We start from the raw sequence: 23,217 nt of genomic DNA on the forward strand, positions 1-23,217 counted from the left end.
AATACAGTTCGTCTTTGAAAATAGCTAGCTATAATCTTTGAATTGAGACCACTTGTACATGTTGATTTCATATATGAACCAAATTTATTTTCATACATATATATGGAGAGAGAGTTCGTAAAAAATGTCGATTCGAAAAATAGCATTTTGTTGATATAATTATATTTGGAAAAGGTTGATTACTGATCCTGTGAGGGGGGGGGGGAAATATATCCCTTTAAAGAAAACTTTATAAGACTACATAAAAATATAGCATAATTCACAAATTAAGATGAATTAATGACAACGTCTAGTATATGCATGATATAAGTGCATAAAGCCAAATGACTAGTATACAACGATCAATTATACATTTTAATCATCATTTGTTCGACTGCCATTGTATTTAGTTGTCTTCTTCACAAAACCTTGATCAATTAAACTGTATGCCATATCAATGATAGATTTTTCCACCTCAATTGGTGTTATACCAAGCTCTTTAATCATCTATGTGAAATTAAGGTTATGTAGCTACTAAGAATAACTTACTGTAGTAAAAGATGATCATATAAAAATGTAAAAACACAACATCTAACAAATACATGCATAGTCAGACGGACGACGTCAAAACGTGTAAAGAACAAAACAACAAAAGAACAGCCATGCAATATATATATAGGCGTAAAAATAATGTGATACAAAAATCGGTCTTTTGTTTCCTGTTCAATTTTACTAACCTTTTCATTAGAAACATTAACAACCTTCCCAATTTGAGGAAGTATGCCTTTCACAGACTTGTCTACTAATGACATAACACGTAGACCAAACTTTGGACAATATTTTGTAGGAATACTGTAGCCTATATAACAAGAAATTTTTACTTATCAAGATTTACTACATCATGCAAACATGTGAACGCCTTTTAACTACAATCACACCTTGTGGTTTAAACTCCCTATCAAGGGTTTGTGCAAATTCTCTCAACCACATACTTCCAGCACTGACAATAAATCTGTTATCTAGAATAATTCACAAATTCACAAAAAATTACACATTCGAAAAAACGATCATATAAGACAACATAATACTCGTTATTTTCACTTATTATATATTTATAATATACGACGAGTTTATTCGTATATTGCATCAAAAGAAATTTTTTCCTCCCTCAGGTGAGTAAAGATAATCTTTAATTTTAATATTTTTTTGCGTAAGCCCATGGGTTGTTCATCATTAGTTTGTCATTCAGCAACACCTGCATGTAAGCCGATGTAGTTTGCTTTCAGGAAATAAACATGCCAACATTCTTACTACTTATATACCGGGAGTAACAATCTATTATTTTGTTTTCAGTATCGTTTGATTAACTTCCAAATAATTTCTGTAGAACTTGCGCAGATACTTGCGTTCTTTCGGCTAGTATATTTTCACTCATCCCAATCCTCTTATAAATGATATACTTACCAGGAGCATTTGATAGTGTCAGGGATTTTATATGCGCAGTTGCAACATCACGAACATCACATAATGCTAGTTGTAATTTAGGAAGCATTGGCATTTCTTTTTGCAACAATCTTTTGTGGATCTAATAAAAAAGACGGCAGTAATATCTCAGTTATTCGAATAGATACATGGCACACATAAAATATGGAAAAAGGAAAAGACCAGGACAAAAATATTAAATAATTTACAAGGTATGTCTTAACAACAACATAACACCGTAATTTTCAACATAAATTCACCACCATTACATTTATCCCTTAATCCCTAAATTGCATGTTTGGGGGATTGTCTCTCAAATTCAAAACGACTACAATGTTTATATACAAACCTCCATACTAGTGCACGATGAACCATGCAATAATGGTCCTAACATATATCCAGGATTGATGGTAACCAAATCAAACTTTTGTTCATCTGACAGTAAAAAAGTACAGAAAATGATAGGCTAGCTGTGGCGGATTTCAGGTAGACGATCTTAACAAATTATGGTATGACAAGTATTCTAAAAAATAGTTCGCCCGAATTATTAGAAAGAAGGCTCACTGAGCATGTGAGCATGACAAAAAGGCATTACTGCATGCTGATCAATATCAAGACAATGAGATACTTTTCTAAATCAAATGTGGAAATATTGACACTGGTAAAACAGCCAATATTAAATCCTCAGCCTAAGGTTTAGGCTAGCACGGGAAAATTACCGTCGTGAAATGGTCACGAGATGCAGGGCCGCACAGGCAATTTTGGGAGAAAATTCAAGGCCACAGCAAAAATTAACGTCACGAAAAAGAACATCGTCAGTTTAACATGTAATTTTGTACCACTGTGATGCAGTAATGCATCAGGTAAAGTTTGGGTAACGTTTGCACTTTTCGGGGTTATTTTTCAGGTGATAAAGCACTTTTATAGGGAGGTTGTGAAATTAAGGGTACAGCATGATTTACAGCATTGTCAGCAGTCACTTCACCTGTGATATGTCTTATATTTCCTGCATCTCAATGGTTCCAATACACTATACCTGGTAATTTTTTCACAAAATCCCAAGCAGATTGTTCTGCCAAAACTTTGCTTTTTTCGTATGGTGGACAGCTCTCCAAAACTGACCAATCTTCTTCTGTTAACATATAACCCTTATCTTGGTTTCCACCTATAAAGTTAAAATAATAAAGTCAAATAAAATGTATTCCCATATAATGCTAGCTGAGATAACATTTAGCAATGAACTCCTATATTCATCAGTTCAGCTGTTCCTGCTAGAGGATTCTAAGTACTGTCCCTCAAGAGGAGAAAAAAATTCAATTGTTTATGTGCCCCTGGGATTTTTAAGATGTCCTCATCAGTTAACATAAAACTACTTTTTAAGCTCCCTGTTTGCAACAAATTGTAGTTAATTAGTTCACGGCAACCAGGTACATATAATCCATCGTAATTATTGCTACTCTGGTTTTAATAAATGAAAGTAATCACCACACAAAGATTAACTTTCACGACCCAACGTTTCGACACTCCGGTCTAGTGTATTCTTCACCCCTGATGAAGACACTAGACCGGAGTGTCGAAACGTTGGGTCACGAAAGTTAATCTTTGTGTGGTGATTACTCCCTGTTTGCATTCAATTGTAGTTGACCCTACCATTTCTGACAGTGATTGGTTACATATTTTTCACTAAATACATGTATACACACAGAATATAGAGGGTGTGCCAAAAATATTGGATTAGACAAATATATTATTTCCAGTAGTCTACTTTTTACAGCATTAAAATTGCAACATCAGTTATAATTGGTGGATAGGGCAGCACTAATAAACTCTAATTTAAGCATGCTTTCCTTTAAGAAGCCAAACCACTCATACCTTAAATCGAAATAGAGTATTTTGTTAAGAATATAACCATGAAAATTTTTTTGTGCTAGGCAGATTTAAATAATGAAACACTTGAACAAGAGTTCTTGAAACACTCTATGTAAAATGCCAATAATGTGTCTGTATTGAAATTCAACAAGACCGGTCTGGTAGCTTTTTCCGTATAAGGGAACACATCCTAAGTTGCCAGTTTCTACACCTACTTGGATATAAAAAAGACTATATGATAGTATATTATTGAAAGTAAAAAGTGTAAAACATACAGTATATAGCAACAACAGAACTTGTGATAACAACTCTCTTAACACTTCCAGAATTGGCACAAGCTTCTAAAACATTTTTTGTTCCTTCAACAGCAGGAGTGATAACCTCATCCTCATTCTTGGGAGGTGCATTAGGAAATGGTGATGCCACATGAATAACATAGTCACAGTCTTTTACAGCTCTGGATGATAAAATAAAACCAAAAAAAAAATTGAATTTCAGTACTTCGCTGGGAATGTCCTCACATGTGATCAACTCTAGTCATTATAGTGAAGAATATAAATTTAATATATACTGGATTATTTTGTCTATAAAATATTTTTAAGGTCTTAAGTTAGGTTTATCCCTTGCAAGGTATGTCTGGAGGCATGTTCCAAGGAGGATCATATTTAAAAAAAATAGCAAATAGGCAATCCATTATTAGTTAATTACTAGCATTACACTCTTTACAAGTGGTTACATATCAGCTGGTGTTAAAACAGATGATAGCTATAAAAGTATAAACCGTACATTTTCCTGGAACATTTTTGAAAATCATGTATGTTTCTGGTAGACTGGTAGTTTACGGACAATTGCTAATTTATAATACATAATATCATCATGTTACATTATTAATTTTATATTACTCCTGTACTTTTATGTATTGACAACTTTATGACAGACACAGACAAATACACCAACAAGCTGGTAGAATTATTAACTTTTTATTATGACACGCTATATAATACATTGCCTAATAAAAAGGTTTCAAATTGTATAACCATAAAAATTGTTATTGGTTTAATATATTCCCACGTATGCCAACATTCAATTTATATTGAAAGAAATCAAAGAATCAATATTTATTTACAATTTAAAGTCCCAAACCTTATCCAAGATTCAGCTTCGAGTAAATCAGCTTGTACAAGTTCTAGGGGATATTTAGCTTCAGGATACAGCGCTTGTAGCGGTGATGTTTTCTTCTCGTTAGTGAGATCTCTCACAGTACCGCGAACACGATACCCCTCAGATTGAAGCAGTTGATGAATGACATGACTGGCCAAAAACCCTGATGCTCCAGTTACTAACACACGTGGTGATAATTCGGCCATATTCTTCTCCCATAAATTAAATACGATCGAATGGATATTGGTATTTGGTGAAATTGTTTTTTTATTAGCGCTTAACAACTTTAGTCATTGCCGTTTTAGTACCCTCTACCGCCCACTTGAATCAAAGCAAGCTGCTACTCATTCAGTCATTCGCACACATCCCTCATTTACATGTTCAAACTATGACAACTATGACAAATTATGAATATAAATTACAAAGTTGACCGTAGGAATTTGTCAAAATCGAGCAGCTAGAAAGTATCATAATTGCGATGAATCAAGGTACCAGAATATATTTCAATGAGTTTTCTCAGGGAATTTACGTATCACAGTAAGGTAATTTTGATCTCACTATTTCAATTCTTCTTCAAGACTGCAAGCCAACCATTCACCCATGCAACACCCACGTACCATATGACAATGCTGGCCACAGGCCAGTAGCCCGCCAACGTGGCAGCTAGAGGAGAAAACCAGATGAAATAAGGTATATTTTGATAATATTTTAAAACTTGCTGGTAGCTTTTGACGGTCAAAACACCGAAACAAAAAAAGATAAAAAAGAGTTTTTTAGGTTAAAAACTTTTAAAGTCAACAAAGTAAAAAAGTTTTGATTTGTAAAACAGTTATGTAACAAGTTCCATTAATTGCAAGGTCGTAACTTAGGACCTAAGGCACTTTTTTGCCGCTTGGTTAGGCTCAATTTTTTCGGCCAAAATACAGATGAACGATGAATTATACGTCTTCCTTTGGCAAAATCAATGCCAGTTATCCCTTCCAGATAAGGAAATTGAGTGAACGTTAACGTATAATAGTAGATGTCAGATGTTACCGTTCTATTAAGCGACAAAAAATATCGCAATTGCCATGCACAGTGCACACACCTCATAAATTGACTATTTTATTTTGCTTGGTGCTCGGTGGCTTGACAATGTACACAAGGTGTTCTTGAAAACTGTATTTTATAACTGGCAACTGTAAAATGACACGGGACAGTGTAACCTGTAAAAGGGTCTTAAGAGTTCACTTAGGGTACATACAAACATATTTCAAATGTCCTTTAAAATAAGATTATTATTTCAGCATTAAAATTTGTACATATACACTTGCAAAATTCACTCGGAGAGTATTGGCATCTTAAATTACACAAAGTTATTAGTCATTAAGAAGAAGATCTTTAAGCAAGGCCTTATAGTTGACTGCCATAACACCCTCCAATGGTCCAATACGTTCCTAAAAATCAAAATGATATGATTGGAATCTCTTAAGCCAGTAATTTGTCACGTTTGGTTCCTATTCAAAATGCAGTATCTGGTTGCAGGGATGGAGAGAGAAAGGTATTGTAACGAGGCGGGTATTAAGCGACAGAGTTTATAGAAGAATTGGACGTTGTATCTGGTACGAAGGTAAATAATAGTAAAGAAATGTAGGTATAGGAGGGAATCTAATAGATAAAGCCAGTCAGGCACAATGGAATCCAATTTTACGCAGCAAGGCCAGAATGTTTTGAGGTCAGTATAAGACCAGAGAAAGTAAAAGAGTCGTAAGCACAACAGATGCATGAATCAGTAAGAGTCGTAAGACCTTGAGAAGTGTTTTGGCTATTTAGGCAGTTGTCGTAAGACCAATGTTAAAGAATATTGACCCTTTCCAGGCATTATAATACGGAATTTTTACAAGGACACACATTGTCTTTGGGTTCAATAATCACTTAATCTTGGAAATTACAACGTGAAATTGCAACGCATGCAAGCATATAAAAAAGAGCATAGCCATGCAAAGCACGGTCCGTCAGTCCCTAGCCTTTTTTAATAATATAATATAAGCGTTTTCATATACTTTATAATAGAAACAATAATTATTTTAAATAGTCAAATGAAAATATATTAGACATTTTTGTCGATGAGGCATGATTTTTAACTACACCAATTTCCATTTACAAGGACACATTCGCCTTTTACAAGGACACAAAGTGTGTCAAAAACACGCGTATTATAATGCCTGACCCTTTCAAAGCACATTTAGTAAAAGTCCTAGCTGCATGGATGTGGTGAACTTACCTTGGATTTTGTTTCTGCGATAGACACTGGAACGTATTTATGGACGTTAACTAAAAAAAAAGTAGTTCATAAAATGTTAAAATGAGAGGAACAGAGGAGTTGGGAACGTCTATATTTTTTAGACAAATGGATTGATGGTTCTTTCACTTATTAACAATGCCGGAAGCATGAATCTAACCAAACTATTGAATCTACCTGGATGGTCCCGCCAGTTGATAGCATCAATATACTGTTTGTAATCAACTTGGCCGTCACTATTTCTCTTCATACGTAAAAGAATGGCATCTAACAACTCTTGCTTCGCTGGGATATTGAAGGAACGGACGACATTGTGAAGCTCCAACATGTCAATATATCCTTTTCTAAACAAACACAACAGATAAACAAGTCAAATATCGAGTATGACTACACATGATGAAGTTTATAAAAGAATATCGGAATAATAGATTCACAATATTAATATTTTTTATTTCTCCCGACAAATTCTGGGGTAATTCTATATCGGTAAACCTTGGTTGAAACATGGAAGTCTGCAATTTTTTTATTCATCATACCAAAATTCCATTCATTACATAATGGATTTTAAACTCTACACTATAAAGTAATAGAGTAAAAGTAGAAAACCTAAAATCGCGCCCTTGCCCTGGATCTTTGCCATGGCGTTGTCCAAGATGGATTAACATCTCAATACATATGACAGCATCCTGTATTAACGTTTTTTTAACTTACTGTTCAATGTCTTGATGTCTGCAAGCATCGTAGACATTCGTAAAATGTTCGTAGTTTGCTTTCCGCAGTTGTTCCTGGATGGCTGCAATCATTGCATTGTAATTGTCCTCCTCGGCCTACACAGAACAAAACACATTATTGTATGCAATAACGTTATTATCGAAGCTGGATATCGGCTAATCTGTAGCCGTTTCCTCAGACACTCCCTTTTTTATTTTGATTCTGCTGTGAAATATTTGTTTGGCATGCATTAGGAATTAATTTAAAAGACAATTCAACTAATACAAGGAAGAGATAAATGTGAAAACAATTTTGAAATTTAAGAATTTTTAATCTACGAATTAGATTTTAAAGCTGCATGATAACAATATTATAAAATATAATTTCACCACCTATAAGAAAGTCCCCACAAAAAATACTTTTACCATACTAAATCACACATTTTTAGTCTAGAAGCACATAGTCACTTATTACGTTATGGATAAGAAAGTCCCTCGAAAAATACTTTTACGATACTATTTAGTCTAGAAGCCCATAGTCACTTATTACGTTATGAATTATGATCTAACTCTAAACAGGTCCTGGCCATTCATATCGACAATACTTTGACTCTATACCATTCTGTGCTGGAATACCGCGCATCAGGTAACGACAACGATGCTCTCTTAAACGTTTTTCTGCATCTGATACATCAGTTGTGTTGATTGAACTCCACAACCTCTCGGAAATGGACAATGATCTTGGCCAGCTTCTTGACAGGAGGTTTGTTCCATCCACCCATTCACCCCACATGCAAGTGGTACCCCCAAGGACTAGCTTCTTCTGCGCACTTGTTCCATTAAATGCAGTGGGTTCAACTTGATAATATTTTGGCCAATCATCACCATAGGAGATGTAATTCAAATACCACGGAGAGGACAGAATAACGTTCAGGTTTTTTGCTGTAACTTTAGCCATTTCATCTTCCCAACCATCTTTCCAAACGTTGACCACAGTATCGGGACTTACAGTGACTGCGTTATCGATCACTTCTTGCCAAATAATGTATTTTTTTTCCAAACCGCCAACGATATCAATTAACTTCTGTTCGTAATACTGTTCGAGAAGTGAAAAATTTTTGCCAAATCTCATTTTATCCATCCAAGCCAACACATCAGGATTGCTCTCCCAGCAACTAAAGGATACCTCATCTCCGCCCAAGTGAATGTAGTCATCGGGAAAACGCTTTGCAACTTCCCCGAAAAATGACTTAAGGAAGGTGTATGTGGTATTCAATGTTGGGTTAACAGGGCCAAATTTTCCAGTTGGTTTTCCTCCGGAATAACACGGTGTGAGGAAATTCTTGATGCTGACCCATGATTGGGTGTGTCCAGGCGTGTCAAACTCGGGTATTACACGAATACCTCGCAATCGACCGTACTCAATAACTTTACTCACATCATCCACGCTATAGATATGTGTAACGTTGTTAAAAGCACCAACATTACTGAGCGAAGGAAACGTTTCACTGACAAAAGGAAATGAATCATCATCTACAATATGCCAATGCAAGACATTATACTTCGCATAAGCTAATGCGTCAATATGACTAAATATCACATTGACATGAATAAAATGTCTGGATGTATCTATTAGAAAACCACGGTGGTGAAATCGAGGAAAGTCGGTAATTTTGCCTTCTTTAGCCAAGAAGTTGCCATTTTCATCTTGGTACACGAGTTGACTGAATGTTTCAAGTCCTCGCAATGCCCCCCAAATCGTATTCGCGGTTAAACTCGATGCTGGAGCGCTTACTGTTAGTGTGTACGATTCATCGCTCTCAAAGGTCATAGGTGCATATTTCTCCTTCACTGATACATCCAAGGACGTCAGAGCAGACAGACCACGGCGATATCTCATTGCATTCGATTGGATCTTATCAGGAAATGTAAGGCCTTGATATCGTTTCAATGCTGCTGCCAAAACATCACTTCCCTCGCCTGATGAAGTGAATTCAAACTGGTTTGGGCTTAATGTGAACGTTTGTTCGCCAAGAGTATGTTGCTGCGGTTTTGGCCAGATGGAACCACTAACATAACCGTCAGGACCTAAATGCACGTTCTGTCTACCCCCAGAATTTCCATGCGGCGTAGAAGGCCCTACAGGACTACATTGTTGCGGTATTTCAGCAGCATTACAACCAAGGATGAAGACGCATAAAAGTATAGAATAACTCATGATTTCTGCCATTCGTTGCTTTAGAAAGTAGAAAGCTCAAAGCTGTATTTCCGCTTTGTTGCACAAGTTCTCACAAGACCAGCGTGTGACAGATTATCTTCCGAGTTCACCATAGAAACCGGTCACAAGACTCATCTGCGCAGTCGCACCGAAGCCACTTTGATGGTTACTTACTCTTTATTAAAATTTAAGTGAGGAACTCGATTTTTAAGTGAGGAACAAATTTTAAATTTGTTTAACAAAACAATACTTTAATTTTCAGTACTTACCTTGGTACTGCCATACTGTCGACAAGCTGACAAAATTTCATGTTCGGAGAGATTTGACGTGAATTTCAAAACAAGATTTCTACACGAAAAAATCAATATGAAGTTGGTTAAATGAATTGTATGTAAAATAATACGATATTACGGACGAATGAATAACAGGCGCATGCATGCCACCGCTATATACTGCCGCTGCCAATTTCGTGCCGTGAAAAACGGAAAACTCGTACTCAAGACTCAAGAGTCGGATATTTTTGGCTGACAGCAATTTCGAAATGAATTACAAATATTCATAATGAATAAATGACTTACCGGAAATTATCGTAGCTAATATACCCAGAGTCTTGCGGATCAGCCTGAGCGAGGAATGAACGAACACTTTCGAGATGCTTATCTGTCACCTCTCTCAGTTTTGACAAAATGATCGGAATGTTGGCTTGCACGTATTCTTTATTGTTCTTCTCAATGTAATATACAGCGTACTCGTCAGCATCAGTGATAATAAACTTGTGTTTCAGGAATTCCACGTGAGCACCAATATAAAGATTCTAAAATGCACAAGTATATAAATCATATATTAATGCACGCGTTTGTATTCAGCAAACACGCACATCCAAACGACTTTTTGAACTTGAATATTTTTTCATCGCTAAATGCATAGACTAGATCTAATTAATCTATAACATGCATAGACTGATATAAATTATATGTACGTATATGACCTGATAGATATGACCTGAATTAATTCATATCATGCATTCATGGGCCACGGTCAAATTTACACACTTCATACCTGAGAGCTATAGTAGCCCGAGCCATCAGGTAATTTGATACGATTTCTTTCCAAGAACTTTCCTCCGATAATACCGGAGTTTCGTTGAGGTGGTTCATAAACCAGTATTGTATCGTCACAAAGAAAATAGGATATTATGAAATAACGGTTCTGATCGATTGGACGGTCAGAGTCCATCTTTGCCATGAAACGAAGAACATTGCTGTCCAGACCATGTCTAAAAATTGATAAGAAAAACTTTAAGTATATACGTACATGTGGGTATAATCCGGCATTCAAAAACACGAACTAACTACTTGAAATCACTTGCAGTAGGTTTAACTGCATAAAACACAGAAAAATGCACTTCTATTCTTCTATACCAAATTCGTTTTACATATTTCTCAAACGTCTAAATGACGGCTAGTGATATCCCTGAAACACTGACATATGCTAACGTTACGAGGAGAGTTTTTGACTTATGAGTGTCAAAAGAACGCGAGTTTATGCATTGTTAGTCATGGGAGCAAGACGCATGCCACAGACCTGTCTTTTTCCATGAACTTAATGAAGTCTCGTTTTGGAGGTTTCGGGATGAGTCCAAGACACGAACATAAAGAATCTTCTTCACTCCCAAATCCATTGTAGGGAGGAATTTCGCGCGGCTTTGCCGGCTGTGGATCTGATTTGTATTTGATTGGTTGAAAGTTGTCCACACCGAACTTGGTTTGATAATGTTCCTTGGTGAATTCATCGCAGTCAAATAGTAAAAATCGTCTACCCCAAACATTGATAACGCTGCCAATTGTAAGATCAGCATCCGTGTAATAATTGATGTAAACTGCTCCCGTCTTTAAGCTGTCTAAGATCCATCGCCCACCATGACCCATAGGTCCAAACACATTCAACACCGTTCGGCCGGTCATGCGACCTGGTTGCAACGTTGATACTGGTTCCTTAAAAAATAGAAAAACCCTGTTATTCTGACCTGCTCAAATTATTTTGAAGTTACATGCAGATACGTTAATTGCTATCAAGTCTGGTTCAACAAAGATTCTAGGATTATAAACTTGAAATATCATTAATCAGTTGATTATCATTGCGCCTTGTTTTACAATTTATAGTCCAGGGGCCGGTTGTTCGAAAGATAGATAAAATTATCCATTAATAGTGAAAAAATCACTATTCACTTTATCTACCTCAGTTCGAACAAACGACCCCATATTTCGAGATTGAGAGTTAGAACCTACCATGGTTGCATGAATTTTGTAGTTACTGCCATTCGCCTAACTTTTGTATTTACCCTTTGCAAATTTTGTACAACCTACATGTAACCTGGGTGAATATCGTACACACCTTTGGTAACTTTTGTCTCCGCAAAAACATGGGAACTGCATCTCTGCCAGAATTAGCTCGAATTATTTCACGAATTTCGATTGTATCGTCAGCCAAGAAATAATGTAAAACCATTTCCCTAAGATCGCCAAACATGCTATAGAAACACAAATATAAAAAAATGAGAATACTTTTAAGTGCGAAACTATTAAATAGTAACTAAATTAAGGGAAACTATTGAACAAGCAGAAATTTTGCATGCAAAAAATTTACATTAAAAATTTACTTCTCTATACCGTGCCCCATTTTACACTACACTCGATTTCTTTTTGACCCAGTACGGCTAAAATTTTACTGACCCACGCCCAGAGTGCCAATATAGCTAGTGGCCGATCACGGCAGAATTTCAAAAGTGTAAACAGTACTAAAGTTTACTATATTATTTTACACTTTTACACCTCGCATGAACGCGTAAATTTAGTATTATTTCACATATAAATTTATATAAATAATTAAATATACGAACTTTTCCGAGTCATCCCATAGACAGTAGTATCTTAACACTCTTCGATCATACTGCAAGAACTGCTTGAGAGTATCTTCTTTTTCGTAAGGACGCAAGGGCTGCATGCTTTCTTTCATCTAAACATTAATTGGAAAACGTTTTTCTTTTTTACAGATGTACAAATTTTTCTTTATACAGTAAATGTACAGTTTTAGGTTTATGGAGTATTTCAATTATTTTTCAATTTGTCTTGCTGCATTTTTTAACGAAATCACCACGTCCCCTACACAGTATAACTGAACTAATCACGCAAATTGGTAACGAACCTGTGTACGATGTTTAGAGTAAGGATCATCAGGAAATTCCTCTGATTTCCCAATACGGACACCAAGTTTGGTAAGAAAATTTCTCGTGAATTCATCACATCCCTATAAGAGAGCACGTCGTTTAAAAATACGGCCTAACTAAGCGCTACGCTATAATACCATGAAAAGATTCACTCCTAGTTTTGTTCGTATACCACAAGGCAATTACTTACAATAATCTTGAAAACTTTTGAATATACATTGATCTCCTGCCCAACATTGAAGTGCTCAACAGTGTAGAATTTATCATCATTTGGTGGAGGTAGTGGGATACGATGTCTTCTAATAAGTGTGCCTAAGAAACACAATCAAAATCACACTTCAAAACATAATAATATTAAAACTATCTTGGATTATAGTCACTAGTGAAAGCTGGTCTTTCATGTTAAGATTCGACAAACACACCTTGAGGAATGCCACTGTTATCAACTTTTTGTTCATTCACTTGCACTCCATCATCTTCGAGGTAAAAATAGATTTTACACCTGCAAAGATAAAAAAGTGACATTCTACTGTTTAAAATATGCTTCAATATAGTAACTGTATAGTATGAACATGCATGGTAACTGTATAAACTCATAATAATATCTCAATACATACGGTATATTGTTAACTTTCGACACTATGTACACTAAAAAGATAAATGGTAAGGCGATTAATCACCTTAATTTTTTACCTTTTATCTTTTTATCTTTTTATTGTACATAGTGTTGAAAGTTAACAATATATGTATTGAGATATTATTATGAGTTTGAGCAAAACTTTCTTGGCTGCAGCAACAGATATATCTAGACATGGTAACTGTATAGTAATATAGTAACTGTATAGTAATATATTAACTGTATAGTATAGTAATATAGTAACTATAGTAATTAACTGTCTGATTCCTTCTCTTCATGTGTACATGCATAGAAAGCGGTTGAGCAATGCTTGCTTGGAGAGAGGATTTTAGAATTTTTATAACATGATTGCTACTGTATGTTGCTATTTAATGCAACTTATAGCGACAGGAATGCATATTTGTACATACTTGCGTATTCTGTATTGTTCTTCTCGTTTTTCATGGACAGCTTCTTGGAAGTATGCATCGAAACAAAGTACTTGTCTGTCAAATGCCACCCATGCAGGTGCTTCTGGACCAACTCCTTTTGGGTAGACACTATGTCCAGGAGGTAATTTTTGTCCAGGAAGAGCTTCGCCACCTAAAGTTCACAGCAGATTATAACATAAAATAACAGTATAACCAGGTTTCTCATTGAACCAATTCATGTAAATGATGATAAAGACTATGAAATTAGGAAAATACACTATTGATTGATGGTGTTTGACCATGATAGCAACCTCCTAACCAGGCACTAAAGATAAATAAAAGTAGGCACATTACAGGGTTTATGTCTCATAACGGTTCTGATCTAAGTGTCTATAAGCTGAGCAAGTGTGTAATTAAACCCTAGCTCAGGCTATCTATGCTTCTCCTGTCACTACAGATCTGTCTTGAGCTGCATTAAGTTTCAGCAAAAATTTAACCAAGTGCTTGTGGATGGCAAAAATATAATGAAAGAAATATATTTTTGCAGGATACTTATAATGGTATATTTTTACTCAAAACTCAAAAGTTTAGACCAGAACTCTAAACACAAAAAATTTACTTGAACATGTTATGTTGTGTTACGTTAAAACATTAATGCAAAAAGACTTTTATGGGAGTAATGCAATGGTAAAAATATTCCCTGGTTTACCTACGTATATAGGCTCCAATTAAATACTGATTATATATTATAATTATTATTCAATGGTATTAAAAATATATTTGTAACTAGTTAGACCATACCTATTCCGCTTTTCGCTCCACCAACAAAAGAACGAACATCGTTTTTATAGTCAAATAACTGTGATTTATGGAACTTTGATTTGCCAAGCTAAAAGGTTTAGGAATTAGGAAGAATTTTGAAATTTTAAATAATTTAACATTTGTTTGGAATTTCTTAAAAAATTGACAGTAATTTATAGATTTTAAACACAAAATATATTCTCCAGAATAATGTCATTTACCTTTCTATCGAAAACTTGTCCTGGGAGGAAAGGTAAAGACATTTTACAATGATTTACCACAACAACATCGATTATTCCTCTGCAGCCTTCTTGTTGAACTTGAAGCGTTGTTATATTGCTATGACAACAATAATGTTACCAGGCGACGTCACGTATCTCAGCGTAATTCTGATTGGTCAAAAAAAAACTGTGATCTAATCACGCGCGAAACACGCGCGACTAATTCAAGTTTATAATAATGCGCGACACGCGCGTGATTTGTTTCTATGGACGAATGTTTGAACATCTTTTTCGAAGTTTGTTTACAATGAATGTTGTAGTTTCGTTGTTAAGAAATATTGCTTGGGATAAAGTTAGGTGAATATGGTTCATTTTGATAATCTAAAAGTGGGCACTCGTGTTCAAACTAACAGAGACGGTGAAATCTTTCAAGGAACAGTACGATTTAAAGGTGGATTGATTTCCCGAGAAGGAAATTGGGTTGGAGTTGAACTGGATAAACCAGGTGTAATATATTACGCGAATGTTTTTTGGCAGAAAACTATGATTTTAAAGTATGACGACTGACACACCGAGAATCTCAGCCAGATTCTTGATAAGATTTTAGCATAGATTAATCCCAACCAGATTCCTGATTAGATTCTAGCAATTCTTCCAGTTCCACCTCCAAATAAATGTAAATTTTTTTGCCACAGCTGGTTACACAAGTGGATTAATCAAAGGCCATAGGTATTTTCAATGTAATGCTAAACATGGAATTTTCATCAGACCCAGAAAATTACATTTGATTGGAAACTGGAGGACAATGTATGTTTCCTTGATTTTCAAAGTACAATTTATCACAGCTTCATCTTTTTTTTATATGTTATAATCTTGGTTTGATTTTTTCTTACCTGCCACTTTCCAATATCAGGAGTGGAAATTCATACCGAACTATCAATAAAGAATCTTATGTTGATGACACATTATTTGCAAAGAAACCTGCAGGTATGTTCATTTGACAGTAAAACATGTGGTTTTACCCACTATGGACTAAGTTTATTACAGGGATTGCTTGTGTCATTCCCTAACACTACTAACCAGCCAGTACAGACCCTGTAATTCCTAAAGAATGTCTGTGTCAAGATGCTAATACATTGATGCAACTGTCTCCTAACTTTGTTGAGATGCAAACTGCATGAAAAATAATCCGGTTCTACTTTCTATAAGTGGTCACATACTTATGCATAATAATGTATTTTACAGGTATAAACAATGAGCAAAGGCAGTGGCAAGGCTACAATAATGGAAACAAAACTATTGCTGCTGTTACACCTGAATACATTAGTTCATCTAAAAGAGCTTTTTCAGGTATGGTGCATATATTGCAGGTTTTTCTATGGGAAAAAATTCTGCATGGTCAATATGAATGTAGTTTACATATTGTAATTATGAAACCCACCCAATGGATTTGTACTCTTATTTTTAGTGCCATTAACATCACATTGTCAAATGGAAAGGAGGATAAACTTTCACAAGAAGCACAGTGTTGGTCACACTGTATCTCCTGCAGCTACCACGAAAGATAAAATTCGCAATTCTCATCGAAGTAGTAGATGCTCAGAGAGAACGTTCATACCTACTTCTCCTTCTATACCAGACTATCACCTACCTCGCAAAGTTCTTAAACGCATGGTTCAAAAGGAGTACTTTGGTACATCTATTCCAAAACAAAACACTCTATACTAAAATAAGACCACACTTAAGACGCCAGAAGTATGTACCCAGCTTAAAGAGCCTGATACGTACCCTGATCTGATGGTTAACGATGGAAACGTCATTGATCATACATGGCAAAAATTCACCTTCCACTCATCAACGTATATAGGTGTAATCTTTACGTAGCACTATTTAAACTTGTAAATATCATTATTATGACTGTTGGATGCAAGTCGAGTGTTCAAGGATAAATGCACTTTTGATCCCCTCGTAAAGTAAGTCTTTATTCGTGTATGAAACCCCATTTCCACAAGATTGATAAGAAATATCAGCCTCCTCCCCGTCGCGTGTTTTTGTTTTATAAGATATATACCAATGCACATTTTTCTTGCCCAGTTGGTCAATCGTAAATGTTACTACATATTCTTAATTATGAGGACAAAAACTCAAAACTGTTGTCGGACTGACGGCGTGCTTGGGTATAAAACCTTTGCACATGACGTCACAGTAGAAGTTGGACGACAAATTAACGTAGCATTAATTTTGCAAATGACGTAAATGTTTTGGTAAAATACAGAATTAACTAGTGAAGAAAATTTGTTTCGTTTTGTCAGCCATATGAAGAACGATTTTAGTAAGGCAAGAAAGTATGTGAAGACAATACAATAAAGTAAGACCTCAAAAGTCGGACTTGTATCATTGGCATTTGGCACTGCAGAGACTCTCTTATAAGTAAACAAACTCTTATAGTACTATTATGTCATCAGCACAATGAGTCGTACATAAGTATGGACAGTATGACTTATTTCTATCTATTAAACATTTTTACGGAGCTTTTTTAGGAATAGAAATACTTGAAGTAGGTGTTGTTGGGTTGGAAGAAATGGAGACTGAAGAGGGGCTGGTTAAAGGTGGTTTAACTGAGACCGCGGACACAGACGGTGATATAATCGATCTGCTGATGGATATTGCACTAGTGCTTGGTGTAAGAGGGGTTGAAGGAGTAGTTGGTGTAGTGGGTGTTGAACCGGAGGATGTTTGAGAATTAGGAATCATGAGTTTCAAGATAACTTGTTTTGATCCTGAAGGTGATGTTAATAAAGGTCTCTGTCCTGATTTGGCTGCAGCAGTCATAATAGTCTGTCGTAATTGAGAAACTCTTTTGTATATCTCAGGTCCTAGATGCCCAAATTCTTTCTCAAACTGTTCCAGTTTTTCTTGACTTGGACGCATTTGAAATATTGTTGTTGGCAGTTGTTTCTACATGGGAAAGAGAAACAGAATAAAACGGTATACATAATAATGAACTCGTAAAAAGCTTAATGTTTTATTTGGTTGTTGAACAGTATTTTTGGAAAGCCGCAACACAGGACAGATTTCATTACGCTATTATAATATACTATGATAAACTTTGAGCATGCAATATTCATATTTTTGCATTGTAAAAAGGCATAGAGGGGACCTAAAACTTACCAGAATTATTGCTTGGAGATGCTCAGCTGCTGACTTCTCTCTTGGATCACTACCACTGAGCGCAATTTTTATGAGTTTACCTTCTGTTTTCAAAAATGGAACAACCAACACTTTTAACACCTAGTGTATAAATTTATAAAAATTCACAAGAATTATCCGCCTTTAAATCCTGGTTCACACTTGATTGAGGCTATCCTTCAGAGAACACTCTTTTGTATCCCGTAATCTTATCAATCCTCAGCCCTAAGAGGCATTCATTTCCAGAATCAGTTCATATAATTACCTCAGTTCCCATTTCAGCGAGACCTGCTATTGCACCGTAATGCGTGGCCAAAGGGGCCTTGACATTCTGGAGTGCCTGAAATAAAGACGTTTCGATATAGGAATTGGTTTTGCCGTTTGTGCATTTACATATATCTCAGAACCTTTTCATATTTCACAAATGCTCTCCGTACAAATACTGTCAAATAGCGAAAAAAAAACGCCAGTCCAGTCATGCGTGTATATACATTTTCATCAAACTCAGGTAGGCCGGTTGGGCCACAACATGCTTTGTTCAATCTGCTTATTTTGTTCTTATCAACAATATTTTTCAATCATGGGCAAAATACGTATTATGCATAACTTGTGGCAAGTTTGTGGAAATCAAACTTTAAAGTCCTGCCTATTGTACAAGTTCTCTTAAAAAAAAGCGAACTGAAAATTTCCCAAGAAATCATACTCGTTGAGCATAGTTGAGCATACTCTTGAAAAACAATTAGAGGCAAACCAAACTTCCTATATAGGATATTAAAATCTGCTCTTTAGGAATAAAGTGGATTTCTTAGGAAACTCCTTAGAGCATTCCTCTATATTTTAAGATAAAAATAACATATTATTACTGCTTTTACCTTACACAGTGTCTTCGTAATACGTTGCTGGATATTGTTGGTTGTTGTACTAAACGTTCTGTAGTCACGAAAAATAAATTAAACGTGAATTAAACGTTAGCTGACGGGGGGCTGAAAAAAAGCAGATACTACACAAGTATGTAAGAAAACTAGGCGGTGACAGTCGCGGGGGGTGGTGACAGTCGCGGGGGGGGGGCAATATTCTGATCGGGGTGGATACGTGATTGTATCATCTAATATTTGATTTACCGAAGTTACATCTAGCAAAAATTGCTACATGCATCTTTCCGTTTGGTATATGAACCTACAGCTAGGTTGAAGCGTGAACTAATATATATACATCAGGAGCAGATTATTAAACATTAGAAGACTATGAATTAATTTATAATTATCAGAATTTAGATTTTGAAAAGTGAGGTTTGGGACCCACGTTACTCATAGTATAGCAATACTGATCCATGCTCCTTCAATATCATCCTCGTATAGTGACGTACTACCAACCTACATATCTGCGATAATAACTTAGACCCAAACTCTCGAAGTGCCCAATGATTATCACTTTCTGGTTTAGCGCAAACTTGACGACTTATAACACACGTAGCAACTGCAGGGATGAGTTCATGAAGCTGAAATGGATATATTGTCAGTTAGTGCACAACGTGTAACCACATTTCTATATTCAATTTAAAAAACTTACGTATTTTTCAAGAAAAAGAGAACTGTTATCAAGTAACGCTTTCACCATACGCATCAAATAAATTAAAAGAGCCATATTGTGTTGAGCAACATTAACTTTGACCTGCCAGAGAGAAAGAAAATATTCAATGACCATGCAAATTGGCTTTGATTAGAAAAGGCAATTGATTGCCTCTTCAATTGTAATTCCCTATTACCAATACAGCAACTGGTATAAAAGTAATAACCATGGTAGGATTGCAACCATGGTGTAGTACAGCCACTAAGGTAGAACTAAAACTATAGCAAACAGCAATAATAACAGAAAAGCAACAAAAGTAGTACAGCAAAAATATTTACCCCTTCAGCTATAAAAGTGCAAAATCTTGGAAGCATCTGATAAAGACCAGGGTCAGTTGAGAGACTCTGTAAAGCTTCCTGTATAATGAAACACATGTATTATGAAGCCTAGCTTTCTTTAGTGGTTAGTTGAAAGTAATAAATTTGACTTATTATAATTTTCAGAACCGGAGATAATAAGTAAATAAATAAATAACGAGCATTGCAATGCAAAGATATCATAAATAAATGACCAACACAATCCACAGTTGAAGTATGCACAATTTTCAGTGAAAAAGAACTTCATGGAAGTTAGAGAAACACAAAGTCAAAGTGTTATTAACATGGTGCAGTTCACATTGGAATACCTTTCTATTAGGTGTTATGAAAATGCTGAATTGTGTACCTTTTTATAAATCAACATAAAAATGTTACATGAACGGATGACAAGACTTACAGCACGTTTGGCTTCAGATGAACCTACACAAGCTTCAGTGACTTCTTTATAGTACAGTTGCTGTTCCTATAAACAGTTATTACAAATGCAAAGGTTGAAAAGCCTTTCATAAGGGATTCCTATAGTAATACAATTTCATGTTTTTGTACTAAAAAAACTTACAACAGAGAGTTCATGAGTCACCAGAGGTTTTAGTTTATCAGGAGCAGCTGTGGCAGAGACATTTGGCATTGCTGACCATTTTGAATCAGTTTTAGATGTTGCCGCTGTTGTTGTTTTAACTGGTTTTTGTTTCGTAGTGCTGGCAGTTGAAATAACTGTGGTGTCTTTTAATTTCATCTTTGGGGTTTTGTCCATAACATCTTTTGACTGTTGTTCATGAGTCACTAAAATCATATAAAAGTTTTCTTAAATTGCAGAAGGTACAGTATAAATGGATGATTTCTCCTAGTAATAGGATTTGGCCTGATTCAAAATTTGATCAAACTTCAAGCACATAGAAGCTATAGGGTTGCAATATAAGGCTTTGAGTAATAATTTTGCTAGGTGGAAGGTAGAGTGCAATTCCCCCCTAATGGTGAAAATTCCTGACTTTGATTCAACTTGTGAGCTCAGTACTTTTATTTGTATATATGTATGTATATATTTGAGTAAGGAGTAGCTTACAACCATAAAATCCCAGATAATAGAATATGTTGTCCAGTGTCAATTTAATAAGCTTTCAAATGTTTTTGACAGCACAGTTATCAGGCATTTAATAGTATAAAATGTGATCATTTCTATTGAAGATTTCCATTTCTGATCTGAAAAGTATATTCACTTGTTTCCTCTCCCTTCCTGTCAAGTGTCAACCAGAATAGAAAAATCAGCATAACCAACCTGGTGGAGGATTTTCTGGAATTGCTGGTTGAACACCTTCAACACTTAACCAATGAGCTGAAAAAAGGAAGAATATAAATGTTATCACTGTCTGAATACAAAAACACTATCCTAGCAGTATCAATCTATCAAAGTTCTCTTATGTCTATTCAGATACAAATTGTATGTAAATACTGTGCAGTTACCAATATCATATTAGGAGAATTTGTGGTATTACATATCTCAAACTATGAGCTAGTTGTTACTTTAGGTAGTTTCTGTATAATAGAGACATGTGATCAGACTGTGATGAACAAAAAGGTGATATATGTATCTAAGATGAGATGGATTTAAATAATACAAATTATGAATACATAGAAATATCATGCACAAGAAGGAAAAGAAAAATTGATAAGACTGTGATTGGAAAAAGTGAAAATCGCTCATTGATAAATTGTGAACTGTAATTAAACAATTACCTTTAAGTGAAATGTCAAGTGGAAGACGAGGTAAGGGTGTTCCAATTATTTTACTTAGTTCGATTTCTGGATCATCATAATAATATAGATCTCGACCTCCTCCACTTGTAAAGCGAAAGGGAATGAACTCTGATGAGAGAAATCCACATAATGGCTAGTAGAAATAAAAAAAGAATAAGGGGCAAGCAAGCTTGGTAGGCATGCAGGTACATGTTATGCACTTCATGAGTTTTTAAATAATACCTCAACATTTCTCACTCTCAAAGAATTGTCAAAATCACTTGAAGACAGTTTTCGTCGTTTAGCCTTACGCATAAATTTTAATGCTTCCTGAAATAAAAATAGGAAATGAAGTAACATAGTACAGTATACTAGGTTCAATGTTGGTTCTTAGGCCACAGTTCTTAGGGATATTTTTCTATCTATGATCTAGCTTGTCCAGATAAAATTATTCTAGCCAAGACTGCTAAGTTGCCCACTATTTATATTTCTGAATTTAGCAATTTACTACCTGAGAAACCTCTTTCAAACGAAAATTAACATCATCAAGTAAGAACTGGAGTGCTTCATCGTTGAGTTTGGTTATACCATTAGAACTTGCAATTGTTTTTATACTTTCCACACTAATATCATTCTCCAACTCTGACTCCGCTCCACTTTCCTGAGAACTCATTATAGCAATGGTTCACGTATTTATGAATATTTCATTCCTACCATGAATTTCAGCTATGTATTAGACTCACTGATTAGACTATATAAAAACAAATGTATTACATTTTTGTCCAAAATAGCCGCCATATAAATTTTCGAGTTTAATACTGGGTCAAGTCTTCTAACCACGGTAACCCCACAGGGGGGGGGAAAGCCGCCGCGGTGTCAGGAAGTGGTGAGTTGGTGAGAGTTTTACATAACACTTTTATGCTCTCTGGGGATTTCAAATTATGTGAATTGATTATAATATATGCCAAGAAAAAAGAAAGAATCATGCCAAGTTGAAGCTTGTGCCATTCAGAAATGTTTACAAGGTACTGCAATAAGGGAGATGGGATCACGACAATCAACAATGAACAACCTATAATGAACTGAAGTATATGATGATGCAATCCATGATAGTCCATCACTGCAGTTTATACCAGCAAAGCCTATCCACCAAGTAGCTTGAATGCTCACCTGTCCTGCTTGCATTTGAGAAGACTGCTCAAGGGCATATGTGTGTATAATTCATTTGGGGCTAGACTGTAAATGCAGATAGTTCTCAAGAAACGGGATATGTCAGCTGTAACATTCGTTTTATTTCATTTTTTTATAGAAAAGAACTTCCAACAAGATAAATGTGAAGATGTTATCAGAAAC

General features: G+C 35.4%; 5 protein-coding genes across 5 annotated transcripts; 1 reads left to right on the forward strand and 4 right to left on the reverse strand.

Annotated features, from left to right (window-relative positions):
• Window positions 1-171: 171 nt before the first annotated feature.
• Window positions 172-4,846, reverse strand: LOC114527832 (tetraketide alpha-pyrone reductase 1-like). Its single transcript, XM_028549537.1, has 8 exons — window positions 4,474-4,846; window positions 3,606-3,787; window positions 2,498-2,626; window positions 1,811-1,896; window positions 1,444-1,564; window positions 918-998; window positions 717-838; window positions 172-486 (listed from the first exon to the last, which is right to left on the reverse strand). The coding sequence occupies exons 1-8, from the start codon at window positions 4,695-4,697 to the stop codon at window positions 355-357; spliced, it is 1,077 nt and encodes a 358-aa protein (XP_028405338.1). The 5' UTR covers window positions 4,698-4,846; the 3' UTR covers window positions 172-354.
• An 822-nt stretch (window positions 4,847-5,668) lies between these two features.
• On the reverse strand, window positions 5,669-15,152 carry LOC114524168 (EF-hand domain-containing family member C2-like). Its single transcript, XM_028545301.1, has 16 exons — window positions 14,996-15,152; window positions 14,775-14,862; window positions 13,974-14,145; window positions 13,349-13,428; window positions 13,117-13,238; window positions 12,905-13,006; window positions 12,600-12,715; window positions 12,095-12,230; window positions 11,285-11,694; window positions 10,760-10,976; window positions 10,279-10,514; window positions 9,970-10,048; window positions 7,484-7,599; window positions 6,950-7,116; window positions 6,755-6,804; window positions 5,669-5,927 (listed from the first exon to the last, which is right to left on the reverse strand). Exons 1-16 carry the CDS (start codon window positions 15,035-15,037, stop codon window positions 5,850-5,852), a joined length of 2,211 nt encoding a protein of 736 aa, XP_028401102.1. The 5' UTR covers window positions 15,038-15,152; the 3' UTR covers window positions 5,669-5,849.
• On the reverse strand, window positions 7,768-9,787 carry LOC114524185 (beta-hexosaminidase subunit alpha-like). Its single transcript, XM_028545316.1, has one exon. The coding sequence runs from the start codon at window positions 9,710-9,712 to the stop codon at window positions 8,054-8,056; it is 1,659 nt and encodes a 552-aa protein (XP_028401117.1). The 5' UTR covers window positions 9,713-9,787; the 3' UTR covers window positions 7,768-8,053.
• Window positions 15,153-15,254: 102 nt separating the features above from the next.
• LOC114524190 lies at window positions 15,255-16,871 on the forward strand. Its single transcript, XM_028545329.1, has 5 exons — window positions 15,255-15,500; window positions 15,691-15,802; window positions 15,909-15,982; window positions 16,241-16,345; window positions 16,464-16,871. Exons 1-5 carry the CDS (start codon window positions 15,359-15,361, stop codon window positions 16,721-16,723), a joined length of 693 nt encoding a protein of 230 aa, XP_028401130.1. The 5' UTR covers window positions 15,255-15,358; the 3' UTR covers window positions 16,724-16,871.
• Window positions 16,872-17,476: 605 nt separating this feature from the next.
• On the reverse strand, window positions 17,477-22,667 carry LOC114524178 (transcription initiation factor TFIID subunit 6-like). The gene is made up of 13 exons (XM_028545310.1): window positions 22,376-22,667; window positions 22,108-22,194; window positions 21,865-22,018; window positions 21,407-21,463; window positions 20,690-20,913; window positions 20,528-20,593; window positions 20,092-20,169; window positions 19,754-19,855; window positions 19,558-19,682; window positions 19,057-19,114; window positions 18,450-18,524; window positions 18,167-18,286; window positions 17,477-17,953 (listed from the first exon to the last, which is right to left on the reverse strand). The coding sequence occupies exons 1-13, from the start codon at window positions 22,535-22,537 to the stop codon at window positions 17,519-17,521; spliced, it is 1,743 nt and encodes a 580-aa protein (XP_028401111.1). The 5' UTR covers window positions 22,538-22,667; the 3' UTR covers window positions 17,477-17,518.
• Between the last annotated feature and the right edge of the window lie 550 nt (window positions 22,668-23,217).

Source organism: Dendronephthya gigantea, unplaced genomic scaffold (genome assembly GCF_004324835.1).
Source record: "Dendronephthya gigantea isolate DGI-Jeju-01 unplaced genomic scaffold, DenGig_1.0 000001F, whole genome shotgun sequence".
Classification (NCBI taxonomy): Eukaryota; Metazoa; Cnidaria; class Anthozoa; order Malacalcyonacea; family Nephtheidae; genus Dendronephthya; species Dendronephthya gigantea.

What these genes read in the sequence shown, in the direction of transcription:
- LOC114527832 (XM_028549537.1), bottom strand. Translation starts at nt 4,697, where the DNA reads ATGGCCGAATTATCACCACGTGTGTTAGTAACTGGAGCATCAGGGTTT. An exon ending in GAAGCTGAATCTTGGATAAG is followed by an intron (nt 3,788 to 4,473) that starts GTTTGGGACTTT and finishes TTTATCATCCAG; the next exon opens with AGCTGTAAAAGACTGTGACT. An exon ending in TAGGGAGTTTAAACCACAAG is followed by an intron (nt 839 to 917) that starts GTGTGATTGTAG and finishes CTTGTTATATAG; the next exon opens with GCTACAGTATTCCTACAAAA.
- LOC114524185 (XM_028545316.1), bottom strand. Translation starts at nt 9,712, where the DNA reads ATGGCAGAAATCATGAGTTATTCTATACTTTTATGCGTCTTCATCCTT.
- LOC114524168 (XM_028545301.1), bottom strand. Translation starts at nt 15,037, where the DNA reads ATGTCTTTACCTTTCCTCCCAGGACAAGTTTTCGATAGAAAG. An exon ending in ATTAGCTACGATAATTTCCG is followed by an intron (nt 10,049 to 10,278) that starts GTAAGTCATTTA and finishes TTTTTCGTGTAG; the next exon opens with AAATCTTGTTTTGAAATTCA. An exon ending in GACAGTATGGCAGTACCAAG is followed by an intron (nt 7,600 to 9,969) that starts GTAAGTACTGAA and finishes TGTTCTGTGTAG; the next exon opens with GCCGAGGAGGACAATTACAA.
- LOC114524190 (XM_028545329.1), top strand. Translation starts at nt 15,359, where the DNA reads ATGGTTCATTTTGATAATCTAAAAGTGGGCACTCGTGTTCAAACTAAC. An exon ending in AGTTGAACTGGATAAACCAG is followed by an intron (nt 15,501 to 15,690) that starts GTGTAATATATT and finishes TTTTTGCCACAG; the next exon opens with CTGGTTACACAAGTGGATTA. An exon ending in ATTGGAAACTGGAGGACAAT is followed by an intron (nt 15,803 to 15,908) that starts GTATGTTTCCTT and finishes TTCCAATATCAG; the next exon opens with GAGTGGAAATTCATACCGAA.
- LOC114524178 (XM_028545310.1), bottom strand. Translation starts at nt 22,537, where the DNA reads ATGAGTTCTCAGGAAAGTGGAGCGGAGTCAGAGTTGGAGAATGATATT. An exon ending in CTCTTTTTCTTGAAAAATAC is followed by an intron (nt 19,683 to 19,753) that starts GTAAGTTTTTTA and finishes TATCCATTTCAG; the next exon opens with CTTCATGAACTCATCCCTGC. An exon ending in ATCTCCAAGCAATAATTCTG is followed by an intron (nt 17,954 to 18,166) that starts GTAAGTTTTAGG and finishes TTTCCCATGTAG; the next exon opens with AAACAACTGCCAACAACAAT.